General features: G+C 42.5%; 1 protein-coding gene and 1 non-coding gene across 3 annotated transcripts in view; one reads left to right on the top strand and one right to left on the bottom strand.

The window, feature by feature from the left end:
* Positions 1-18,494, top strand: part of Tesk2 (testis associated actin remodelling kinase 2) — a 97,687-nt gene that overhangs the window by 52,444 nt on the left and 26,749 nt on the right. For both annotated transcript variants that reach the window (XM_021633405.2, XM_060379760.1), the window contains one exon: positions 15,761-15,809. In XM_021633405.2, the coding sequence (XP_021489080.1) occupies positions 15,761-15,809 (49 nt within the window). The remainder of the gene's footprint in view (positions 1-15,760; positions 15,810-18,494) is intronic.
* On the bottom strand, positions 1,477-1,583 carry LOC132653249 (U6 spliceosomal RNA). The gene has a single exon (XR_009591031.1). It is a non-coding gene; the product is annotated as a U6 spliceosomal RNA (small nuclear RNA).

Below are 18,494 nucleotides of genomic sequence, written 5' to 3'. Positions count from 1 at the left end.
ATAGATAGTTAGGTAGGTAGGTAGGTAACAGATAGGTAGATATTTACTTTCTGCTCCACCTCTCTCTCTGTAGGCTCTCATACTCATATAGTGCCCACTGTCCTTGAACTCATTATGTAGCTGAAGCTGACCTTGAACTCCCAATCCTTCTGCTTTAACATCCCACCTAGCTAAGTATGAGTCTTTTTGCCTTCATAAGCCAGAAGAAACTGTGGAACTGGACTTACAGAATGAGCTTGAAATTGAACCCAGATCCTCTGCAAGAGCAGCCAGTGTTCTTAATCACTAGGCCATCTCTTTAGCCCCTAGTTTAAGGGTTTTAAAAGAAGATTGTCCTAGCCTGTCAAAGGTGATACACACCTTTAATCCCAGCACTTGGCCTCTGACTTCTAAGACAACCTGGTCTACAGAGTTCCAGGATAGCCAGGGCTGCAAAGTGAGACCTTGACTCAAAAACAAAACAAAGTTAAATTAAACAAACATAAAAAAAAAGAAAAGAAAAGAAAAGAAAAAAGAAACCTTCCCTGAGAGACAGGAAGGAAGAAAATGAGTGAGCTGGTGATTTGGGAAGTGTGGGAAAGTTTGTGTGAGACCCGCTGGAGGGCCGGCACCCAATCCCCTGGCATACCTTGCTTCTGCTGCCAGAGCTGTGCATGCCCAGCAGGAGAGGGTGAGCTGAGCTTTTGGCGAGAGTTGGGGTTTTGTTTTGTTTTTTTCCTTTTCTTGGCTCTAACCTCCTTATTGCAGGTTTTCCTTTTATCGCTTTTTTTCTACAAAGGTTTCCATTTAGAAAGAAGAGAACAGCAGGGTGTGGTGACACACACTTGCCGTCCTGTCAGTGGGATAGATGGGTAAGTGAGTGGAGTGGGGAAAAGGCATAGAGGTGGTAGGTATATAAATTTTGCTTATACCTATATTCTTATATATAGGTATAATTAGGATTGGACGGTTTTTCATAGCGGTTCTAAGTTATCAGTTAAATAAACAATGAAGTACTTTGTTGAACTTGGAGGAATTGATAGTTTGGGCTTCTTGTGAATAGAGTTGTTTATGCCAGAAAGTCTTGTGCTCAGATCTGTAACCCAATTCCACATCCTGCTAATTTCCATTCCACAATGGCTTTTCTAAGGACCTGACTAAGATTTGTTCTCATATATGTGTGTGTGTGTGTATATATATAACACACACACACACACGCATGCACACACATAAATTTATTCTTCATGCTATCAAAAATTTAATAGTTCTTTATTTACTTTAGAATCCCCTTCACACTTTACCACTTACTTTTTTGTTTGTTTGTTTGTTTGTTTTAAGAGAGGTTCCTGGCTGTCCTGGAGCTTGGTCTGTAGACTAGGCTGCTCTCCAGCTCACAGAGATCTGCCTGCCTCCCAAGTGCTGGGATTACAGGCGTGTGCCACCACTACATGGCTGCCCTTCTTTTTAAAAAATGCTCCACATTTATTTATTTACTTACTTAATATGGAACGCTTCATGAATTTGCATGTCATCCTTGTACAGGGGCCATGCTAATTTTCTCTACATAATTCCAATTTTAGCATCTGTGCTGCCGAAACCAGCACATTTATTTATTTTATGTGTAGATGTATATGTGTATGATGTGGACATGTGTGGAGGTTACAGGAGAGCTTGCAGGAGTTGGCTCTCCTTTTACTGTGAGGTTGCAGTGCTTGATCTCAGGTTATCAGTCTTTGTTGTGAGCACCCTTACCTACGAAGCCATCTTTGGCTTTGGCTGTCCTAGGACTCACTCCACAGAACAGGCTGCCCTTGAACTCAGAGATCCACCTGACTCTGCCTCCCAAGTGCTGGGATAAAAGATGTGTGCCACCACCCAGCTATACTGCTAAGCCATCTGTTTTTTAAGACAAAATCTTGCTTTGTAGCCAGGCTAGCCTTAGTTTTGCCGTCCTCCTGCCTCAGCCTTCTGTTGAGTTCTTCCATTGCAGACATGACTCACCATACTCAGCCTGATCTACTACTAGTTTTTCGTTGTTCTGTTTTCAGTACTGTTAATTTAGAGCCTCATTGAAGTATTATGTCCCCAATCCCTGGCTACTAGTGTTCGTTCAAAGTTTCTTCAGCTCAAGCTGGACATGGTGGTGCATGCCTATATTCAAGGTGGAAACAGGAGGGTGAGGAGTGCACGACTTCAATCTTAGCACTCAAAGACAGAGGCAGGAGGATCTCTGTGAGTTTGAGGCCACCCTGGTCTACAAAGGGAGTCTAGGACATCTAGGGCTCTGTTACACAGAGAAACCCTTGTCTTAGTCCCCCATCTCCCCCCTGAAAAAAGTACAAGTTTGGCTTTGCTGTAAAATAAAATTTTGTTTTAATGGAAAATGTGACTTCCACTTCCAAGTATTTAACTAGGTCAGCTGTGGAACTGTGATCTAGCATGTTGAATATAAGGAAATAGGTACCGGCTGTCTCCCAGTCCCTTTAGGAAGCAAACTATGCATGTAAGAAAAGACGGAGGCTGGGCACATGTTTAGTGTCAGCACTCGGGAGGCAAGAGGCAAGCAGATCTCTTGAGTTCAAGGCCAGCCTGGTCTACAGAGTTCCAGGATAGCCAAGGCTATACAGAGAAACCCTGTCTCAAAGAACCAAAAGAGAGAGGTGGGCGGGGGGGGGGGAGAAACAGATCAAACTGAAGTGTATAGCTTGCTGGTAGAATGCTTGCCCAGTGCGAATTGGGCTATAGGTTCTGTCAGTAGCTCAGCGGAGAAGGAAGAGGGCAGGGTTGGGGAAGACTAGGAAAGAGATTAGTATCAGCTGCTGCCTTGAGGACCGTTTATAAAATAGCCATCTTTCCAGTTAGCCAACAGGAAAAATTCCAGGCATCTTCAGTATCCCTTTGTTCTTTGGCTTGATCATGAATCCTGAAGACATGTGCATTTGTTCTTTTGTTGTCCTGCAACCTGCTTCACTTTTACCTGGAGTGAACATTTACTTTCCCTCTTTGTCCCCTGTGTCACTCTTCCTGATGCTCCTAATTGAACAGTCTTCCCCATCTTCCTTTTCTTGTGCTGAAAGTGGAATGTGGAGCCTCTTGGGCTATATCCCAAGCCGTTGTAGTTTGTTTCTTAGAGAGTTTTTGATGACTCTCCATTGATTTTAGACATTAATCAGAATTCCTTAAACAAATCTGATCTGTTTTTCCTGATTATCTTACATTTTTTTGTTTGTTTGAGACAGGGTTTCTCTGTGTAGCTCTGGCTGTCCTGGAACTCTCTCTGTAGACCAGGCTGGATTATCTTTCATTCTTTATTCTTTCTTTCTAATATATTTAACACAGCTCAACCATTTCCTAACTGTTCTCTAGGGCATATTACTCAATCTCTGGACTTTGGTTTCATCTTCAAAAGGACTGGGAATGCATCAGTGGTATTAAGTCATGCAAAATTAAATGCTGACTCTTAAAAATGATGAGGCTTGAAGTTTTACTATATGAGAGTATGTATGTGTGCGTGCACAGGTGGACATGTCTGTGTATGTGTTCTGGGATAAAGGGTCAATGTTTAGAAGGGATGGATTAAAGGAGATCTCTTCAGATTTTATCATTGTATTCCCAGTATCCAGGTAAGAGTCTTCAGAGATGAGGTCTCAAGCATCATCTGCAGGTGGGCCTGGTGGCTCAGGATGACTTGGAACTCATAACAGTCCTCCTGCCTCAGCCTACCAAGTGCTGAGATTTCAGCTATGCACCACTGTGTCTGGCCCTTTAAAAAAATTTTTTTTATTATACTTTTTGTTATTTGTTGAGTGTGTGTGTTAGACTTTGTGTCGCTGTGCTAAAACACCATGACCAAAAGCAATGTGGGAAGGAAAGGGTTTATTTCATTTTACAACTTTGATGTCACCATCTATCATTGAGGGAAGTCAGAGCAGAGCTGCTTACTGGCTTATTCCTCATGGCTTGCTCAGCCTTCTTCCCTATAACACCCAGGACCATCTGCCCAGGTGGTATCATCCACAAGTAGCTGGGCCCTCTCACATTAAGCATTAATCACACTCTTGCCTACAGGCCAGTTTTTTTTTTTTTTATGTGCATTGGTGTTTTGCCTGTGTGATGTGTGCGTGAGGGTGTTGGTTCCCCTGGAACTGGAGTTACACACAGTTGTGAGCTGTCATGTGGGTGCTAGGAATTGAACCCCAGGTCCTTTGGAAGAGCAGCCAGTGCTCCTAACCGCTGAGCCATCTCTCCAGCCCCTCCAGTCTTCTGGAGGCACTTTCTCAATTGCAATTCCTTCTTTCCAGGTATGTTGAACTTTGTGTCATATTGACAAAAACCGTCTAGTACAGTGTGTATGTATGCATGCATGTGTGTGTGAGGTCATGAGAGAAAGAAACAGAACCTGACAGAGACAAACAACTGACAACTTTTGGGAATGGGTTCTCTTCTTCGTAGGGATCCTGGGGATCAAATTTAGGCTGTCAGGCTTGGTGGTAAGTGCATGTCACCAGCTTGGCGATTTTGCTAGTCTTCTTTTTTTTCGGGGGTGAGGCAAGGTCTCAATATTTAGCTAGTTTGCCCAAAATCTCCTTGCTTCAGCCTGGCTGGGACATGGTCACAGCACTCTGGAGGCAGGGAGGGAGGATTGGTGTAAATTGAAGGCTGCTTGGGCCAGATAGTAGGAGCCTGTCTCAGAAGACAAGCCAGGCACCAAGGTGCAGTCCTGTAAACACTGCCCTTGGGAAATGGAGGTGGGAAGATTAAGAGTTCTGAGCCATCCTTAGCACATAGTGAGTTTGAGGCCAGTGTGGGCTACGTATAGTGAGTTCCATGACAGCCTGGAATACAGAGTGAGATGCTGTCACAAACCAACCACCAAAGAACACAATGGGGAGGGTTGTAAGGTAGCAAGAAGTTCAGGATGACTTCTCTACAGCGTAGAGACTGAGTAGTCTAACGGAGGATAGGGATCATGAGTTTCAGGAGAAATACTGGGCTGTGGAGGAGTGTGAGGGAGAACATACACATTTCTTGATGTTTTTGACAAGGTGGAAAACCATACTCAAGGAATGTCATGATTTTTTTGGTGACGTTGAGAACTAGTGTAGATATAAAATAAGCAAAAAGCTTAAAAGGCAAAAATTGTAGAAGTGAAATGTAATTACATTATAATGTCTGCTCTAATAATGATTATAATCAATTGTAGTATAAACGCTGAGTCTCAAACTTCCCACTCTAAATATTGATACCTAAGTTTGTTTTCTAATATCAGAAGGGAAGTAGTTTGAGTGCTGGTATCCTCAGCTTTTTTTACCCTTTGAAGTTGGTTGATAAGATCAGCAATAGCTGGGGCTGAAGAGATGGCTCAGCAGTCAAGAGCACTGGCTGTTCTTGCAGAGGACCCAGATTCTGTTCCCAGCACCCACATGGTAGCTCACAGCCATCCATAACTGTAGTGTCGGCATCTGGTGCCTTTTGAGCTCTGTAGGCACCACACACACGGTGCACGTACAGACGTGTAGGCAGAGTATCATACAAAATAAAATAAGTAGATCTAAAAAAAAATAAATGAAAATTAGCAGTAGCAGTATATAACTTAGGTTCATAAAGGGAAGTAAGAGCTGGCTTAAGGTCAGGTATGGTTGCTCATACCTGTAATGTATGTACTCGGGAGGTTGAGCCAGGTGGATCTGCACTTTGAGACTAGCCAGGGTACTAGTAAGATCTACTCTCATCCTTCCCCACAATCAAAAAATGAATTGCTTGTTTTGGCATTTCAGTTTTTTTATCCCCCTGAATGGTACCCAATGTATATGTAACAAGCAGTAAAACAAAAACTAAATCCCCAAAAATGTGCCCAGCAAGCAGTTCTACTGTTTGCTAGTTGTGTGCCTTTGTATAAGCCACCTAATCTGTCTTCAGTTTCCTTGCCTATAAAATGGAAAAAAACATTTGGTTTGTGACACTGTTTTTCTTTTTTGAGACAGGGTCTATGCTGGGCTTGAAGCTGAAACCCTCCTGATCCCACCTCCTGAATACTAGGCTAACAGGCATGGACCCCATGCTCTGTGTTTGACTTAAGTGCTCAACAAATGTTCTATTCTACATCTGCATTGTTTTTGTCAGAATTCCTTGACGGGAGGAGTCATCATGTTTATTTTTATAGCCCTTTTCTCTGTCTGGCTCTGGTGATGAGAAAATAATAATTCTGGGGGTACAACTAGCACCACAAAAACTTTACATGATACACGCAGGCTAGATTGAAGTTTTCTTTTTCTGTAAAATTTTCTGTCTTGGTACCTGTGTTATTGTGGTATTATATTTATTCATTCATTCATTTATTCATCGATCCATTTATTTATTTTTAAAGCATTGTCTTCCAGTGAGAGACTCTGCCTCAAAAGAATGAGTAGCATTTATGGATGACACCTGAGCTTGACTTCCATGTGCACTTGCACCCATACGCACATGTGTTCACACGGACACAAGTGTACACACATATACATGCACATACTGGCACATCCTGGACAAAGAGGGTGGAGGGTGGTGGCAGACATTTGTAATCCCAGCGTTTGAGGTGTGAGGGGAAGAAGACTGTGAGTTTGAGGTCAGTCTGTGCTGTCCTCATCGTGATGAACAGGAAATAAGCTAGCCTGAGCCAGCTCTGCTGAGTGTCAGCTGTATGAGGTTTGGCTGAGTTTTCCTTATGAATACTCGTATCTAGGATCTTGCACAGCCAGTTTTCCATGATATTCTATGTGCAGAGCACATTTGAACTGTGTAGTAAAGCTTTACCCAAGGATATTACAGCATTTTATAGATCTGGAGTCATAGTTTCTTTGGACACTTGAGATCTGTGTCATCATCCTCTTCTATCTCCTCCTTTTTAAATTTGAGACAGGCTTTCTCGCCATAGCCCTGAATGCCCTGGAACTCTTTGTAGACCAAGCTGGTTTTGAACTCAGAGTTCTGCCTGCTCTGCTGGAATTAAAAATAAGGGCTGGAGAGATGGCTTAGCAGTTAAGAACATTTGCTGATCTTCCAGAAGATCAAATCCAAATCCTAGGACCATCATGAAGGCTTGCAAACTATAACTCCAGTTTCCAGGGTATCCGATGGTGTCTTCTGGTTTCTGTGGGTACCAGGCATGCATGTGGTGCACAGATATAGATGCAGGCAAAACACCATATACATAGCATAAATTTAATATTTTCTGTTTGTTTGTTTTTCGAGACAGAATTTCTCTGTGTAACAAGCCCTGCATGTCCTGGACTCACTTTGTAGACCAGGCTGGCTTTGAACTCAGGTCCACCTGCCTCTGCCTCCCAAGCACTGGAAATACAAACTTATTTAAAATTAAAAAATAGTGTGGCAGGTTGGATCCTTTTCATGTTATGTTCATTCTTTTTTGATTTGTTTTAAATACCTTATTTATTTCTTGGTAATTTCATACATGAATATATTTTGATCATAGTCATCCCCTTGTATCATTCAGACTCTTGTGTTTGATGTTCCTCCTCTGAGACTGTGTATTTACTTAGAAAGACCACCTCATTAATTTATGACAACCCTTCCTCTCTCCTCTGCCTTTTTTCTTCTACAGGTGATAGAACCTAGAGCTAACTCTACTGTTGAGACCAGTTTCCCAACACATTTCTATTTTAAAGTAAATTGACTAGTAATGTTCACCACCACTGTTTCAACTCTTTCTTCTCTTGGAGAAAGAAGTTTCTTGATGTTTAGCCCAGGCTAGCCTTTAATGTCATAATTCTGCTGCTTTTGCCTTTTAAATTTCGAGATTGTAGGCAAGCACCACATGCCTAGCCCACAGTTTTAATTCTGTATGTAACTTTCATCCATTCCCTTTGCCGTACAGCATTTACAGTTTCTGGGGATTAGAGGTTGGTATCTCTTGGGGGCTGTCAGTCATCTACCACAGTACCTCATTAGGAAAACATTTTCGAACATGTTCCCCTGTGCTACTATTAACTCCTAATTAAATATTAGTGAGGCTTGGGCTGAAGAAGTGACTCAGTGGTGAAGAGTGCTTGCTGCTCCTGTAGAGGCTTTGGTTTCCAGCGCACACATAGAGACTCAAAGTTGTCTCTAACTCCAGCTCCAGGGATACAACACCCTCTTTTGACCTCCACAGGCTCCAGTGTGCCTATGCTGTGTACATATAACATGCAGGCACTCACATGCACATAAAACAATTTAAAAAATACTTGTAAAGCTAAATCTCTCTTTCTACATAAAAGTTCAAATTTTCTTTCTATATCTCAACAGATGATCTTAGTCACTTCCTCTGTTGGAAGCTTATAAGGCCTAGGAAAGGTCTTGCCTTAGAATAAGATTTTTAAATTTTAGCCTACCAGTAGTGCCACATTCCTTTAATTCCAGCACTTGGGAGGCAGAGGCCTATGGATCTCTGAATTAGAAGCCAGTCTGGTCCACAGAGTGAGTTCCAGGACAGCCATGGCTATATAGAGAAACCCCTGTTTGGAAAAACAAAACCAAAGAAAAGAGAGAGAGAAAAAAATTAATTTTAATAAACTTAGTAATTATTTACTGAACACTAACAATGACTAAGCTACCAGTTTAGGTGGGGTTAATTACTATAGTAAACAAGATCTCCTAGCCTTAGACATGAGTTTCTTATTTCTGTCCTGGTGTGGTGAGGTGGGGTAGAGGTAGAGGAGGTACTCTTTTTCCGCTAGGACAAAACTTGAGTTCCTCCACTAGATCATGCATCTGCTGATGGGTGGAGAAGGCTTAGAAGATGATGTTAAGGTGCTCTGGGATAGGCCTGTGTACGGTACACTCTGCCCCCATACCATGGTGATGACAACTGTGATGAAAGCTGGGAAGTGTGTACAGCAGAAGGAAAAGTGAAGCAATTTGATGAAGTACACATTCTCTTCCAACATACAGGACCTCTGGCCTGCAAAACCTTGTGACACAGAAAAGGAGCTAGATAAAAATAAAACACGAGATAGAAGGTGGCGGAGCCTGTTAAGTTCTCCAGTAGAGGCTTCAAAACAGTCTTGTGTGGGAAAAGAAAGGGTCATTTTGATGAGAAGATCAGAGAAATGGTTGAAATTACATCTCTGAATAGATGTTATGATAACCAGCTTGGAAAGGGCATTTTAGACTTGGGGGAGGGGCATTGGGATTGAATCTAGGACCTTGTACATAATGAGGAAGCGGTCTACATTCCCAGCCTCCTTCAAGATTTATTTTCATTTTTTTACTTACATGCATGCCTGTGTACCACATTTGTACAGTGTCCACAGAGGCCGGAAGATGCAGATGGTCGGTAGATGCGCTCCAGGTCCTCTGGAAGAGCAGCTTGTGCTCTTAAGTGCTGAGCCGTTTTTCCAGCCCCAACATTTCTCTCCTACTTTTTATTTTGAGACTTAATCTCAGTAAATTGTCTAGGATAGCCTTGAAATAACTCTTTTTGGGTAGGCCTTGAATTTACAATCCTCCTGCCTGTTTGGAGATTTGTGTGTGTGTGTGTGTGTGTGTGTGTGTGTGTTGAGACAGAGTCTCTATGTAGCCCTGGATGTCTTGAAACTTGCTATGTAGATCAGGCTAGCCTCAGACCCAAGAAGTTTACCTGCCTCAACTTCCTGAGTGCTGGGACTAAGCGAATGTGCCACACATTTGGTTTGTTTGGAGATGTTCTTAACTGAGTTTTTAAGGATTGATAGAATTTTTGAAAAGTAGGTTTCCAAAATACTTATTCAAGCAACAGTATGAGAACTCAGAACATGAGTAGGAGTGGCAAGTTGTATATAACTACAATAAAAAGAGTGCAGGTGGATATGAGGTAGATATGATTGGAGATAAGAAAGGCTGGGCCAAAACATTCAGACCTTTTGTGCTTTTTGTTTTCATGGGTTTTTGTTTTCTGATCTTTGGAGACAGAATCTCTTGTTGCCTTGGCTGGCCTTGAACTTTCGGTGGAGCTGAGAATAACCTTGAACTGCTGCTGTCTTCTGAGTCTACCTCCCAAGGACTGAGGTTGTAGACATGTGTCACCATGTCCAGCTCTTTAGTACTGAGTAACATGTCGAGGAATCTGGATTGTAATCTGGTTATAAAGCCTTCAGTAACCAGAAGCTCAGTAAGGAAAGAGCTGGGTTTTGTTCATCCCTATATCTTTTAAGTTATTTATTTTTAATTTTTTATTTTATCTGTGTATGCATTTTGCTAGCATATGCGTATGTCTGTGTATCAGGTGTATGCCTGGTTCCCACAGAGGTCACAAAAAGGTGTTAGAACTCCTGAAACTGGAAATTACAGAGGGTTGGAGCTACCATGTGGGTGCTGGAACCTAAACCCATGCCCTCTTGCAAGAGTCACAGTGCTCTTAATTACTAAGCCGCCTCTCCAGCCCTTTAATTTCTAACTTTACTTTTGTGTATGGGTGTTTTGCCTGTGTGCAAGTGTGGGGTGTGGGGATGTGTGCCAGCACATATGAAGTGCCTAAGGAAGCCAGAAAAGGACATTGGATCCCCTATGACTGGAGTTACAGATGGTTGTGAGCAGCCATGTGGGTGTTGGAACTTAACCCCAGGGCCTTTGGAAGAGTAGCCAGTACTCGTTACTGCTGAGTCTAGTTACCCCCACCCCTTTTTTTTCTTTTTTGAGATGGGGTTTCTCTGTGGAACCCTGGTTATCCTAGAACTTTCTCTGTAGACTAGTAGCTAGTAGACAGCCCCAGGAACTCAGAGATCTGCCTTTGCATGAGTGCTGGGATTAAAGGTATGTACCGCCACCCTGGCTCAGCCTTTAATTTTTGTTTTAAGATTTATCTTTATTTTAGTTTATGTTTTTTAGTGTTTTGCCCTATATGTAAATGTGCACCATGTATGCAGTGTTCAGAGAAGTCAGAAAGGGTGTTGGATTCCTTATACCTGGATGTATAAATGATAGTGGTTCTGGGAACTGAACCCAGGTCCTCTGGAAGAGCAGCCACTGGTCTTAACTGCTGAGCCACCTCTCCAGCCCCAATAAAGTCTTTTAAATAAGGTGAGCTGGGTTCGGTGGCACACTCCTATAATTCCAGCACTCCAGGAGGCAGAGGCTGGTGGATCTCTGTGAGTTTGAGGCCAGCCTGGTCAACAGAATGAGTCCAGGACAGCCAAAGCTACACAGAAAACCCTGCCTCCAAAAACAAACAAACAAACATCAACAACAACAACAACAAAATCAATTTAAAAGAAAAAAGGTGGAGAGTGATAGTGGGGAATCTGATGTTGACCTCTCATCTCTGTCTGTGTACATACAGAACAGTGTACCTGTGTGTATGCACACACCAAAAATAAATAAAAATAAAACAAGATACCAATTCTCTTCTCAATATGAATCAATATATAATATAAAACTAAAAATAACAAAGTTGAGCCATCACTAACTTGTAAGCAGTTGCCTAAGAACACATTCCCAAGGCCAGGAATGGGGTGCACAGCTGAATATGCCAGCACTCAGGAGGCAGAGGCAGGGGGATTTCTGTGAATTGAGGCTGGCTGGTTTACATAGCGAGTACCAGGACAGCTAAGCCTGCATAGTGAGACTCTTTCTCAAGGAGAGGAAGGGAAAGACGAGGGGAGGGGAGAGGAAGAAGGGAGAGAGGAAAGGAAAGAGAAAGAGAAAAAAGAAAGAAAAGAAGCCAGGTGGTAGTGGAGTACACCTTTAATCCTAGCACTCAGGAGGCAGAGTCGTATGGCACTCACAGAGCCAGGGCTACACAGAGAAACCCTATCCTGAAACACCCCCCCCCCCCAAAAAAAAAAAAAAAGAATCCTGAGTTAAGTAAGTAAATGCTAGCTGGCAAGATTGAGGTGGGAGTGGAGACCCATTCAGAAACTAGTAGTGGCACAGGAGGAGCATGAGTTCAAGGCCATCCTCAGCTACAGAGTAAATTCAAGCCCACCCTGGGCTACAGAAGACCTTTTCTCAGAACAACACCACCTAAAACAAAGAGAAAGGGAGGGAGAGAAGGGAAGAATGAATCAGGAAGAGTGTAATTTTCTTTAAGTGCCTCCTTTTTCAGACTGGGTTTCACTGTGTCACCCAGCCTGACCTCAGACTTACAGTCCTCCTGCCTCACCAAACTGCAGGTACCTAGTACCTAAACTAGGTACGCCAGACCTAGTTTGCTCCTCAGATTTTAATGTTTGTGTGAGATAGGGTCTCACAGCACAAGCTGGCCTCAGAGTTGCTGTGTGCACAAGGATGAGCTTGAACTCAGATCACCCTAGCTCTACCCGGGAAGGCTGGCCTTACAAGCATACTCCACACACAGTGTATGTGTGTGTTAGGCAAGTGCTCTACCCTCATTCCCAGCCCTGTGAAATCTGTGAATGTTTCAGTGGTAGTCGTCTGTGTAAGGGACGAGGCAGGAAAGGTCAGGTAGAGAAGTAGAGCACTGTGTCATAACTGTGCAGTAGTGGTGCCAAAGGGGCGGGGGAGCAGATGGAAAATTGTCATGTCTGTGCCTGGTCCTCTATGAATGGTAAAACTTTATTGCCTGATTTCTTTATAAGCATTGATTACATAAACCAAATACATTTTTGCCTTCCAAGCCTAGTACCTGCCTTAAAATGTTCCTTCCTTTTCTCATTGCCTTTTTGAGACAAGGTATCAATATATAGTGCTGGTAAAATGTTCAGTCTTATAAAACAAATTTACTAATTTGGTGATTATTACTTTTCACTCAGTAAATGCTTATAAAGAACACATTATTCCATACTGTACATGAAAACAAATGAAATAGGATCTGTAGTCTTTTAAAAAGATATTAGCCAGGCAGTGGTGGTGGTGCATGCCTTTGATCCCAGCACCCAGGGAGCAGAGGCAGGTGAACCCAGCTTCAGCCTGGTCTACACAGTGAGTTCCAGGACAGCCAGGGCTACACAGAGAAACCCTGTCTTGCAAAACCAAAGTGGGGCGGGGGGTGGGGGAAGGTGTTTATTATTAGTATTGCGTGTGAAAGCCAGAGGACAGCTGTGTAGAATGCTCTCTCTACCTTTGTGTGGGTTCCAAGGATAGAACTCAGGTCGTCAGGCGTTCAAAGCGAGTGCTTTGGCCTGTTGAGTCATCTCACCACCTCAAGATCTGCACTGCCTTTTTTCTTTCCCTCTTTTTTAATTTTTTTTTTTAAATTCAGTGTTTCTTTATCTTTATTTTATGTACATTGGTGTTTTGCCTGTATATGTGAGAGTGTGGGATCCCCTGGAACTGAAGTTATAGACAGTTGTGAGTTGTCATGTGGCTGCTGGGAATTGAATCCTGGGTCCTCTGGAAGAGCAGCCAGTGCTCTTAACTACTGAGCCATCTCTCTAGCCCCCATTGTATTGTTTTTAAATTTTTATTTATTTACTTTGTGTATGGGGGAGGAAGTGGGTGAGAGTGTCATGGTACCGATGTGAGGTCAGGGGACAACCTGCAGGAGTCTGTTTTTTCTGCCATATTGGTCTTGGATGGAGAGCTCTGAGTTGGTAAGCCTAGTGGCAAGCACTCTTACCTGCTGAGCTATCGCACCAGTCCACATTCCATTCTCTTAAACGCTTGTGTGTATTCCAGGTGGGGGGTCAGTGATACTGAAGAGTAATATACTTTCTAGTGCATTTTATGATCATTTCCTCTTCACAATGGCTAAAGGAATTAGGCAATGTTAGTAATATTCCTCTTTTGGGTGTGAATCAAGCATACACACAGTAATGATGATGACAAATTAAATGAATAAGTAAGTAAATTTAAAAATAGAACTTTTTTTATAATAATTTTTATTTTTGTAATATTAATCACAGGTTATTTACTTTGTATCCCAGTCGTAGCCCCATCCCTCATTCCCTTCCAAAACAGAACTTTTAAGCTGGGTGAGGTGTTGCATACCTGTAATCCCAGTGCTTGAAGAGGCAGAGGCAGGTGGATCTCTGTGAGTTCAAGGCCAGCCTGGTCTACAAAGCAAGTCCAGGCTTTGTAGACAAAGCTAGGGAGAGAAACCCTGTCTCAAAAACCAAATAAATAAGTAAGTAAGTAAGTAAGTAAGTAAATAAATAAATAAATAAATAAATAAAATAAATAAATAAATGAAGGTAAAACCAAAAAAAACCAATGGTCTTTATAGGAGGCAGAGGCAGGTGGATCTCTGAGTTTGAGGCTAGCCTAGTCTATAAAGTGAGTCCAAGAACCAAAATAAATAAGTAAAAACAGTGATTTTGAGGCCAGCCTAGTTTACAAAGCAAGTCTAGGGCAGCCAAGGCTCCACAGAGAAACCCTGTCTCACAAAACAATAATAAAAAATAAAAATAAACCCAAACAAAAACAAAGAGGTCTTCTTGGAAGGCAGAGGCAGGCAGATCTCTGAGTTTGAGGCCAGCCTTGTCTACTCTGCAAATCCAGGATAGCCAAGGCTACGCAGAGAAACCCTGCCTCAAATAAATAAATAAATAAATAAATGAATAAATAAATAAATAAACAAGCAAATAAATAAAGCAGGGGTCTTGAGTATGGATGGAGCCAGTAGTAGTGTGTCTCCAGACCCAGATGACTTCACCTAATGCCAACCAAAAGGGGGGAAAGTGCTGACAGTACTATGGAAAGGAAAGAGGAAAGGGAAGGGCTGTTATGCTACTAACCTAGAGCAGTCATGAGATCCTTTGGAGAAGAAATTTTAGCTGATCTTGGAAGGCTGCTTTTCAGTACTGTCTTAGTCACATTTCTGTTACCTTGAAGAGATGCCGTAACCAAGGCAACTCTTATAAATTTTGGGCTTGCTTATGGTTTTGGAGGCTTAGTCCATTATCATCATGGTGGGGAGCATGGTGCAGGAGCAGTAGCTGAGAGCTACATCTTGAACTGCAGGCAGAGAGAGAGGTGGGGGGAGCAGTGAGGAGAGAGGATGCAACTGGGCCTGGCATGGGCTTTTGAAACATTAAAGCCAACTCCCTCTGATACTCTTCTCCAACAAAGCCACAACTACTAATGCTTCTCAAATGATCAAAAAAAAAGCAAGCTGGGGAGGAAAGGGTTTATTTGGCTTATACTTTTGTGTAATCTATCACTAATGGAAGCCATAACAGGAACCTAGAGGCAGGAACCAACCCAGAGACCAAAAAGGGGTTCTGCTTACTGCCTTGCCCTCCATGGCGTGCTCAGCCTGCTTTCTTACAGAACACAGGACCACCAAGCCTAGGGATGGTACCACCCCACAATGGTCTAGGCCCTTCCCCATCAATCGCTAGTTAAGAAAATGCCCTGCATCTTGTGGGGCCATTTTATCAATTAAAGTTCCTTTCTTTTAGATAACTCTCGCGTGGGTCAAGCGATGTAAGACTAGCCAGCAGGGACACTCTGCAGGAATTGGTTCTCCCCAAAAATTATGTGGCTCTCAGGGATTGAATTTAGGTCATTGGGTTTAGTGCCAAGTGCCTTTACAGGTGGAGCCATCTTGCTGGCCTCAATCTAGCATCTTTTTAAAATTTTTTAAAAATTTTAAATTGTACTCCTATCTGTCCTAGAACTTGCTCTGTAGACCAGGCTGGCCTTGAACTCAAGAGATGTGCTTGCCTCCAGAGTTCTGGGATTAAAGGCGTGCACCACCACTACCCGGCTCAGTCTAGCATCTCATGCAAGATTGAGATGGTACTGGGACTTGACAAGTATTGCGTTGTTTCCTGTGCCTGGGTAACTAACTCAACCAGTTTTTCCATATGGAATTGTATTTCTGTCTTGTTGATTTTGTTTGAGAAACATCTGTTTTGTTTTTCAGGTTCATGGGTGTGTGTGTACATCAAGGACAGTTGCATGCACTCACAGAGGTATGATTTTCATAAGTGTTGCCTTTGTTTCAGCATCTGTGACCTACTTTACTCCTGTACCTAGGTAAAATGCATGTGTAGTTATATTTATACCAAATGGTAGTGTTTATATAGTGGGTGTTTTCTACTTTGTGGGTTCCTCTTTCTTCCATCCTTCTCTACCCCTTCTCTTCCACCTTTTCAGCCCCCTGACATTAGATAAGATAGAAAAAAATAATAGAGAGGAAAGAGACCCCTAAATAAAGTCAGGGGTCACAAGAGGGGTGAAGTAATCATTAGACTATTTTCTTCTGTTTAGGAGTGTCGAGCTCCTTGGGGCAAGTTTGATCTTTGCTACTAGGACATCTAATTTCTTTTTGTTGTTGTTTCTTCTTTGCACATGACTACTTAACCAACCAAGAACATTCTCACTCATCAGGGACCCTAGCATTTATATAACCTGAAAACTTCCCAGAATTCCAAAGGTCAAAATCACAAAAACTATATGCACCCTGAAAATAACTCCCCTGCTAGAGCACATGGAAAATTATAGTCCACTTCTGCAAAGCGTCCCATATCCTCACACCTGGGATTAAAATGAAAACATAGTCTTATAATAGTTTTTAAAGAAACCAAAATTCCAATATTCTCATTACATGTTTGTCTGTTGCTTTGGGACAATAGCCTGAGCTCCTATGCTCTTATACTCCATCATAATATTTGGTGAGTATCCTTAGGACACAAGTGTTCTAGTGTAAAATTGATTCTTCTAAGGATTTTTTCCTTCCTGGTGAAGGGATGGCATGGCTTTATTGTAAGCCCTTTCCTGGCAACAGATTCCCAGACTACTGCAAACTGCAAATTTTTCTTTTTTTAAGTATTTATAATTTTTGTATTTATTTTTCGCTCTCTTTCTCTCTCTCTCTCTCTCTCTCTTTCTGTGTGTGTGTGTGTGTGTGTGTGTGTGTGTGTGTGTATCCACAGGTGGGCCATAACTGTAGGTGGAATTTAGAGAACAACTTTCAGGGTTGGTTCCCTTCTTAGACTATGTGGGTTTGAGGAATCCAGCCAGGTTGTTAAGCATGGTGGCAGGTACCTTTAACTACTGAGCCATCTCACCAACCTAGTCTTTTTTTTTTTTTTTTTGGTTTTTTCTTGGTTAGTTTTTGAGATAAGGTTTCTCTTTGTAACAGCTCTGGCAATCCTGGAACTCACCCTGTAGACCAGGCTGCCTCAAAGTCATAGAGATCCATCTGCCTCTGTCTCCTAAATGCTGGGATTAAAGGAGAGCAACACCACTCACTGCCAGGCTGCTGCTGCTGCTGCTGCTGCTTCCCCTCCCTCCCTCCCTCCCTCCCTTCCTCCCTCCCTCCCTCCCTCCCTCCCTCCCTCCCTCCCTCCCTTCCCTTTTCTTATTTTTTTTCCTTCTGTCTGTCGCTCTCTCTCTTTTCTTTCTTTCTTTTTCTTTTTTTTTGGTTTTTCCATGTGTAGTCCTGTGTGTTCTGACACTCACTCTGTAGACCAGGTGTCTTTTTTTTATTTTTATTTATTATTTGTGTGTGTGCATGCACAACAACTTTGTGGAATCACTTCTTTCTTTCCTTCCATGTTGGGATGGATTCTAGGTACTGAATCTCTCTCTTTCTATGTGTATAACCTGTGAGAGGCAGCTCTCTCCACATTGGTTCTATAGATTGAGCTGAGTCTCAGTCAAGGCTTGGTAGCAAGTCCCTCTGCCTGCTGAGAAACCTTCCTGTCTCCATGCTATCTGTATTATTAAACGCTCTCTTAAAGAGAACCAGCTCACAAACATTGTTCTCTGATTTCACATGTGTGTAGCAGCGCATGCCTTCTTCCAATAACATAGTGAAAAAATTTTCTTATCCTAGGCACACCTTTAGTCCCAGCACTGGGAGGAACAGGCACCCAGATCTCTGTGAGATCAGGGCTAGACCTGATCTAATATGGAGTTCCAGGATAGCCTGAGCTACCTAGAGAAACCCTGTCTCAAACCCCTTTCCCTGCTTCCCAAAAGTCCTAGGTTTGACAGTCTTTTTTCTAAAACATTTTCACATTTCCCATCAAGAAGTAAGTACCAAATTGTAAAGTGAAGAAACTTAGGAAGGAAACTTGTTTAATGGAATTTGCAAGAGTATTGGTTTCCTGTTGACTTGGTAATCATCCTTAACACATTAAGAAAGAGTCCCATGCTCCATCTTCCCCCTAACCCCTTTCCCGCCACCTGTCTGTCCCTTTCTCAGTTACTGAAGGCTAGAATGTAGAATATCAAGCTAGTCCCAGCACTCAGGAGGCAGAGGCAGGCTGGTTTACATAGTGAAGTTCCAGGCTAACCAGGACTATATAGTGAAACCCTGGCTCAATAGAAAAAAAAAGAATATAGACTGTCTTGCCTCTTATGTGGCCGGAAGGATGGAAGGAGTGCTAAGAAAGTCAAGAACACAGCCTTTGCCATCTTGACTGCCTAAGTTTGAATCTATTTGTACCTCCGTGTAAGTGGAGATAGTAATAGCTTCTGCTGTAAGGGGCATAGAGAAGAGGAAAGGAACTGAGCCATGGAGTATTTTATCCTTAGCAGGCAAGGAGGCCAAGGTGAGGAGTAGATGGTGAGGCAGGAAGAAAAGCTGGAGAGCTTGTTGGTCTAGAATGGAGTTTCAAGGAGGAGGGAGTAATTAAATGTGACAAATG

This window comes from Meriones unguiculatus, chromosome 3, assembly GCF_030254825.1.
Source record: "Meriones unguiculatus strain TT.TT164.6M chromosome 3, Bangor_MerUng_6.1, whole genome shotgun sequence".
NCBI classification, from domain to species: domain Eukaryota; kingdom Metazoa; phylum Chordata; class Mammalia; order Rodentia; family Muridae; genus Meriones; species Meriones unguiculatus.
Note: the sequence above shows the minus strand (reverse complement) of the source record. Positions and strands in the feature narration are given on the sequence as shown.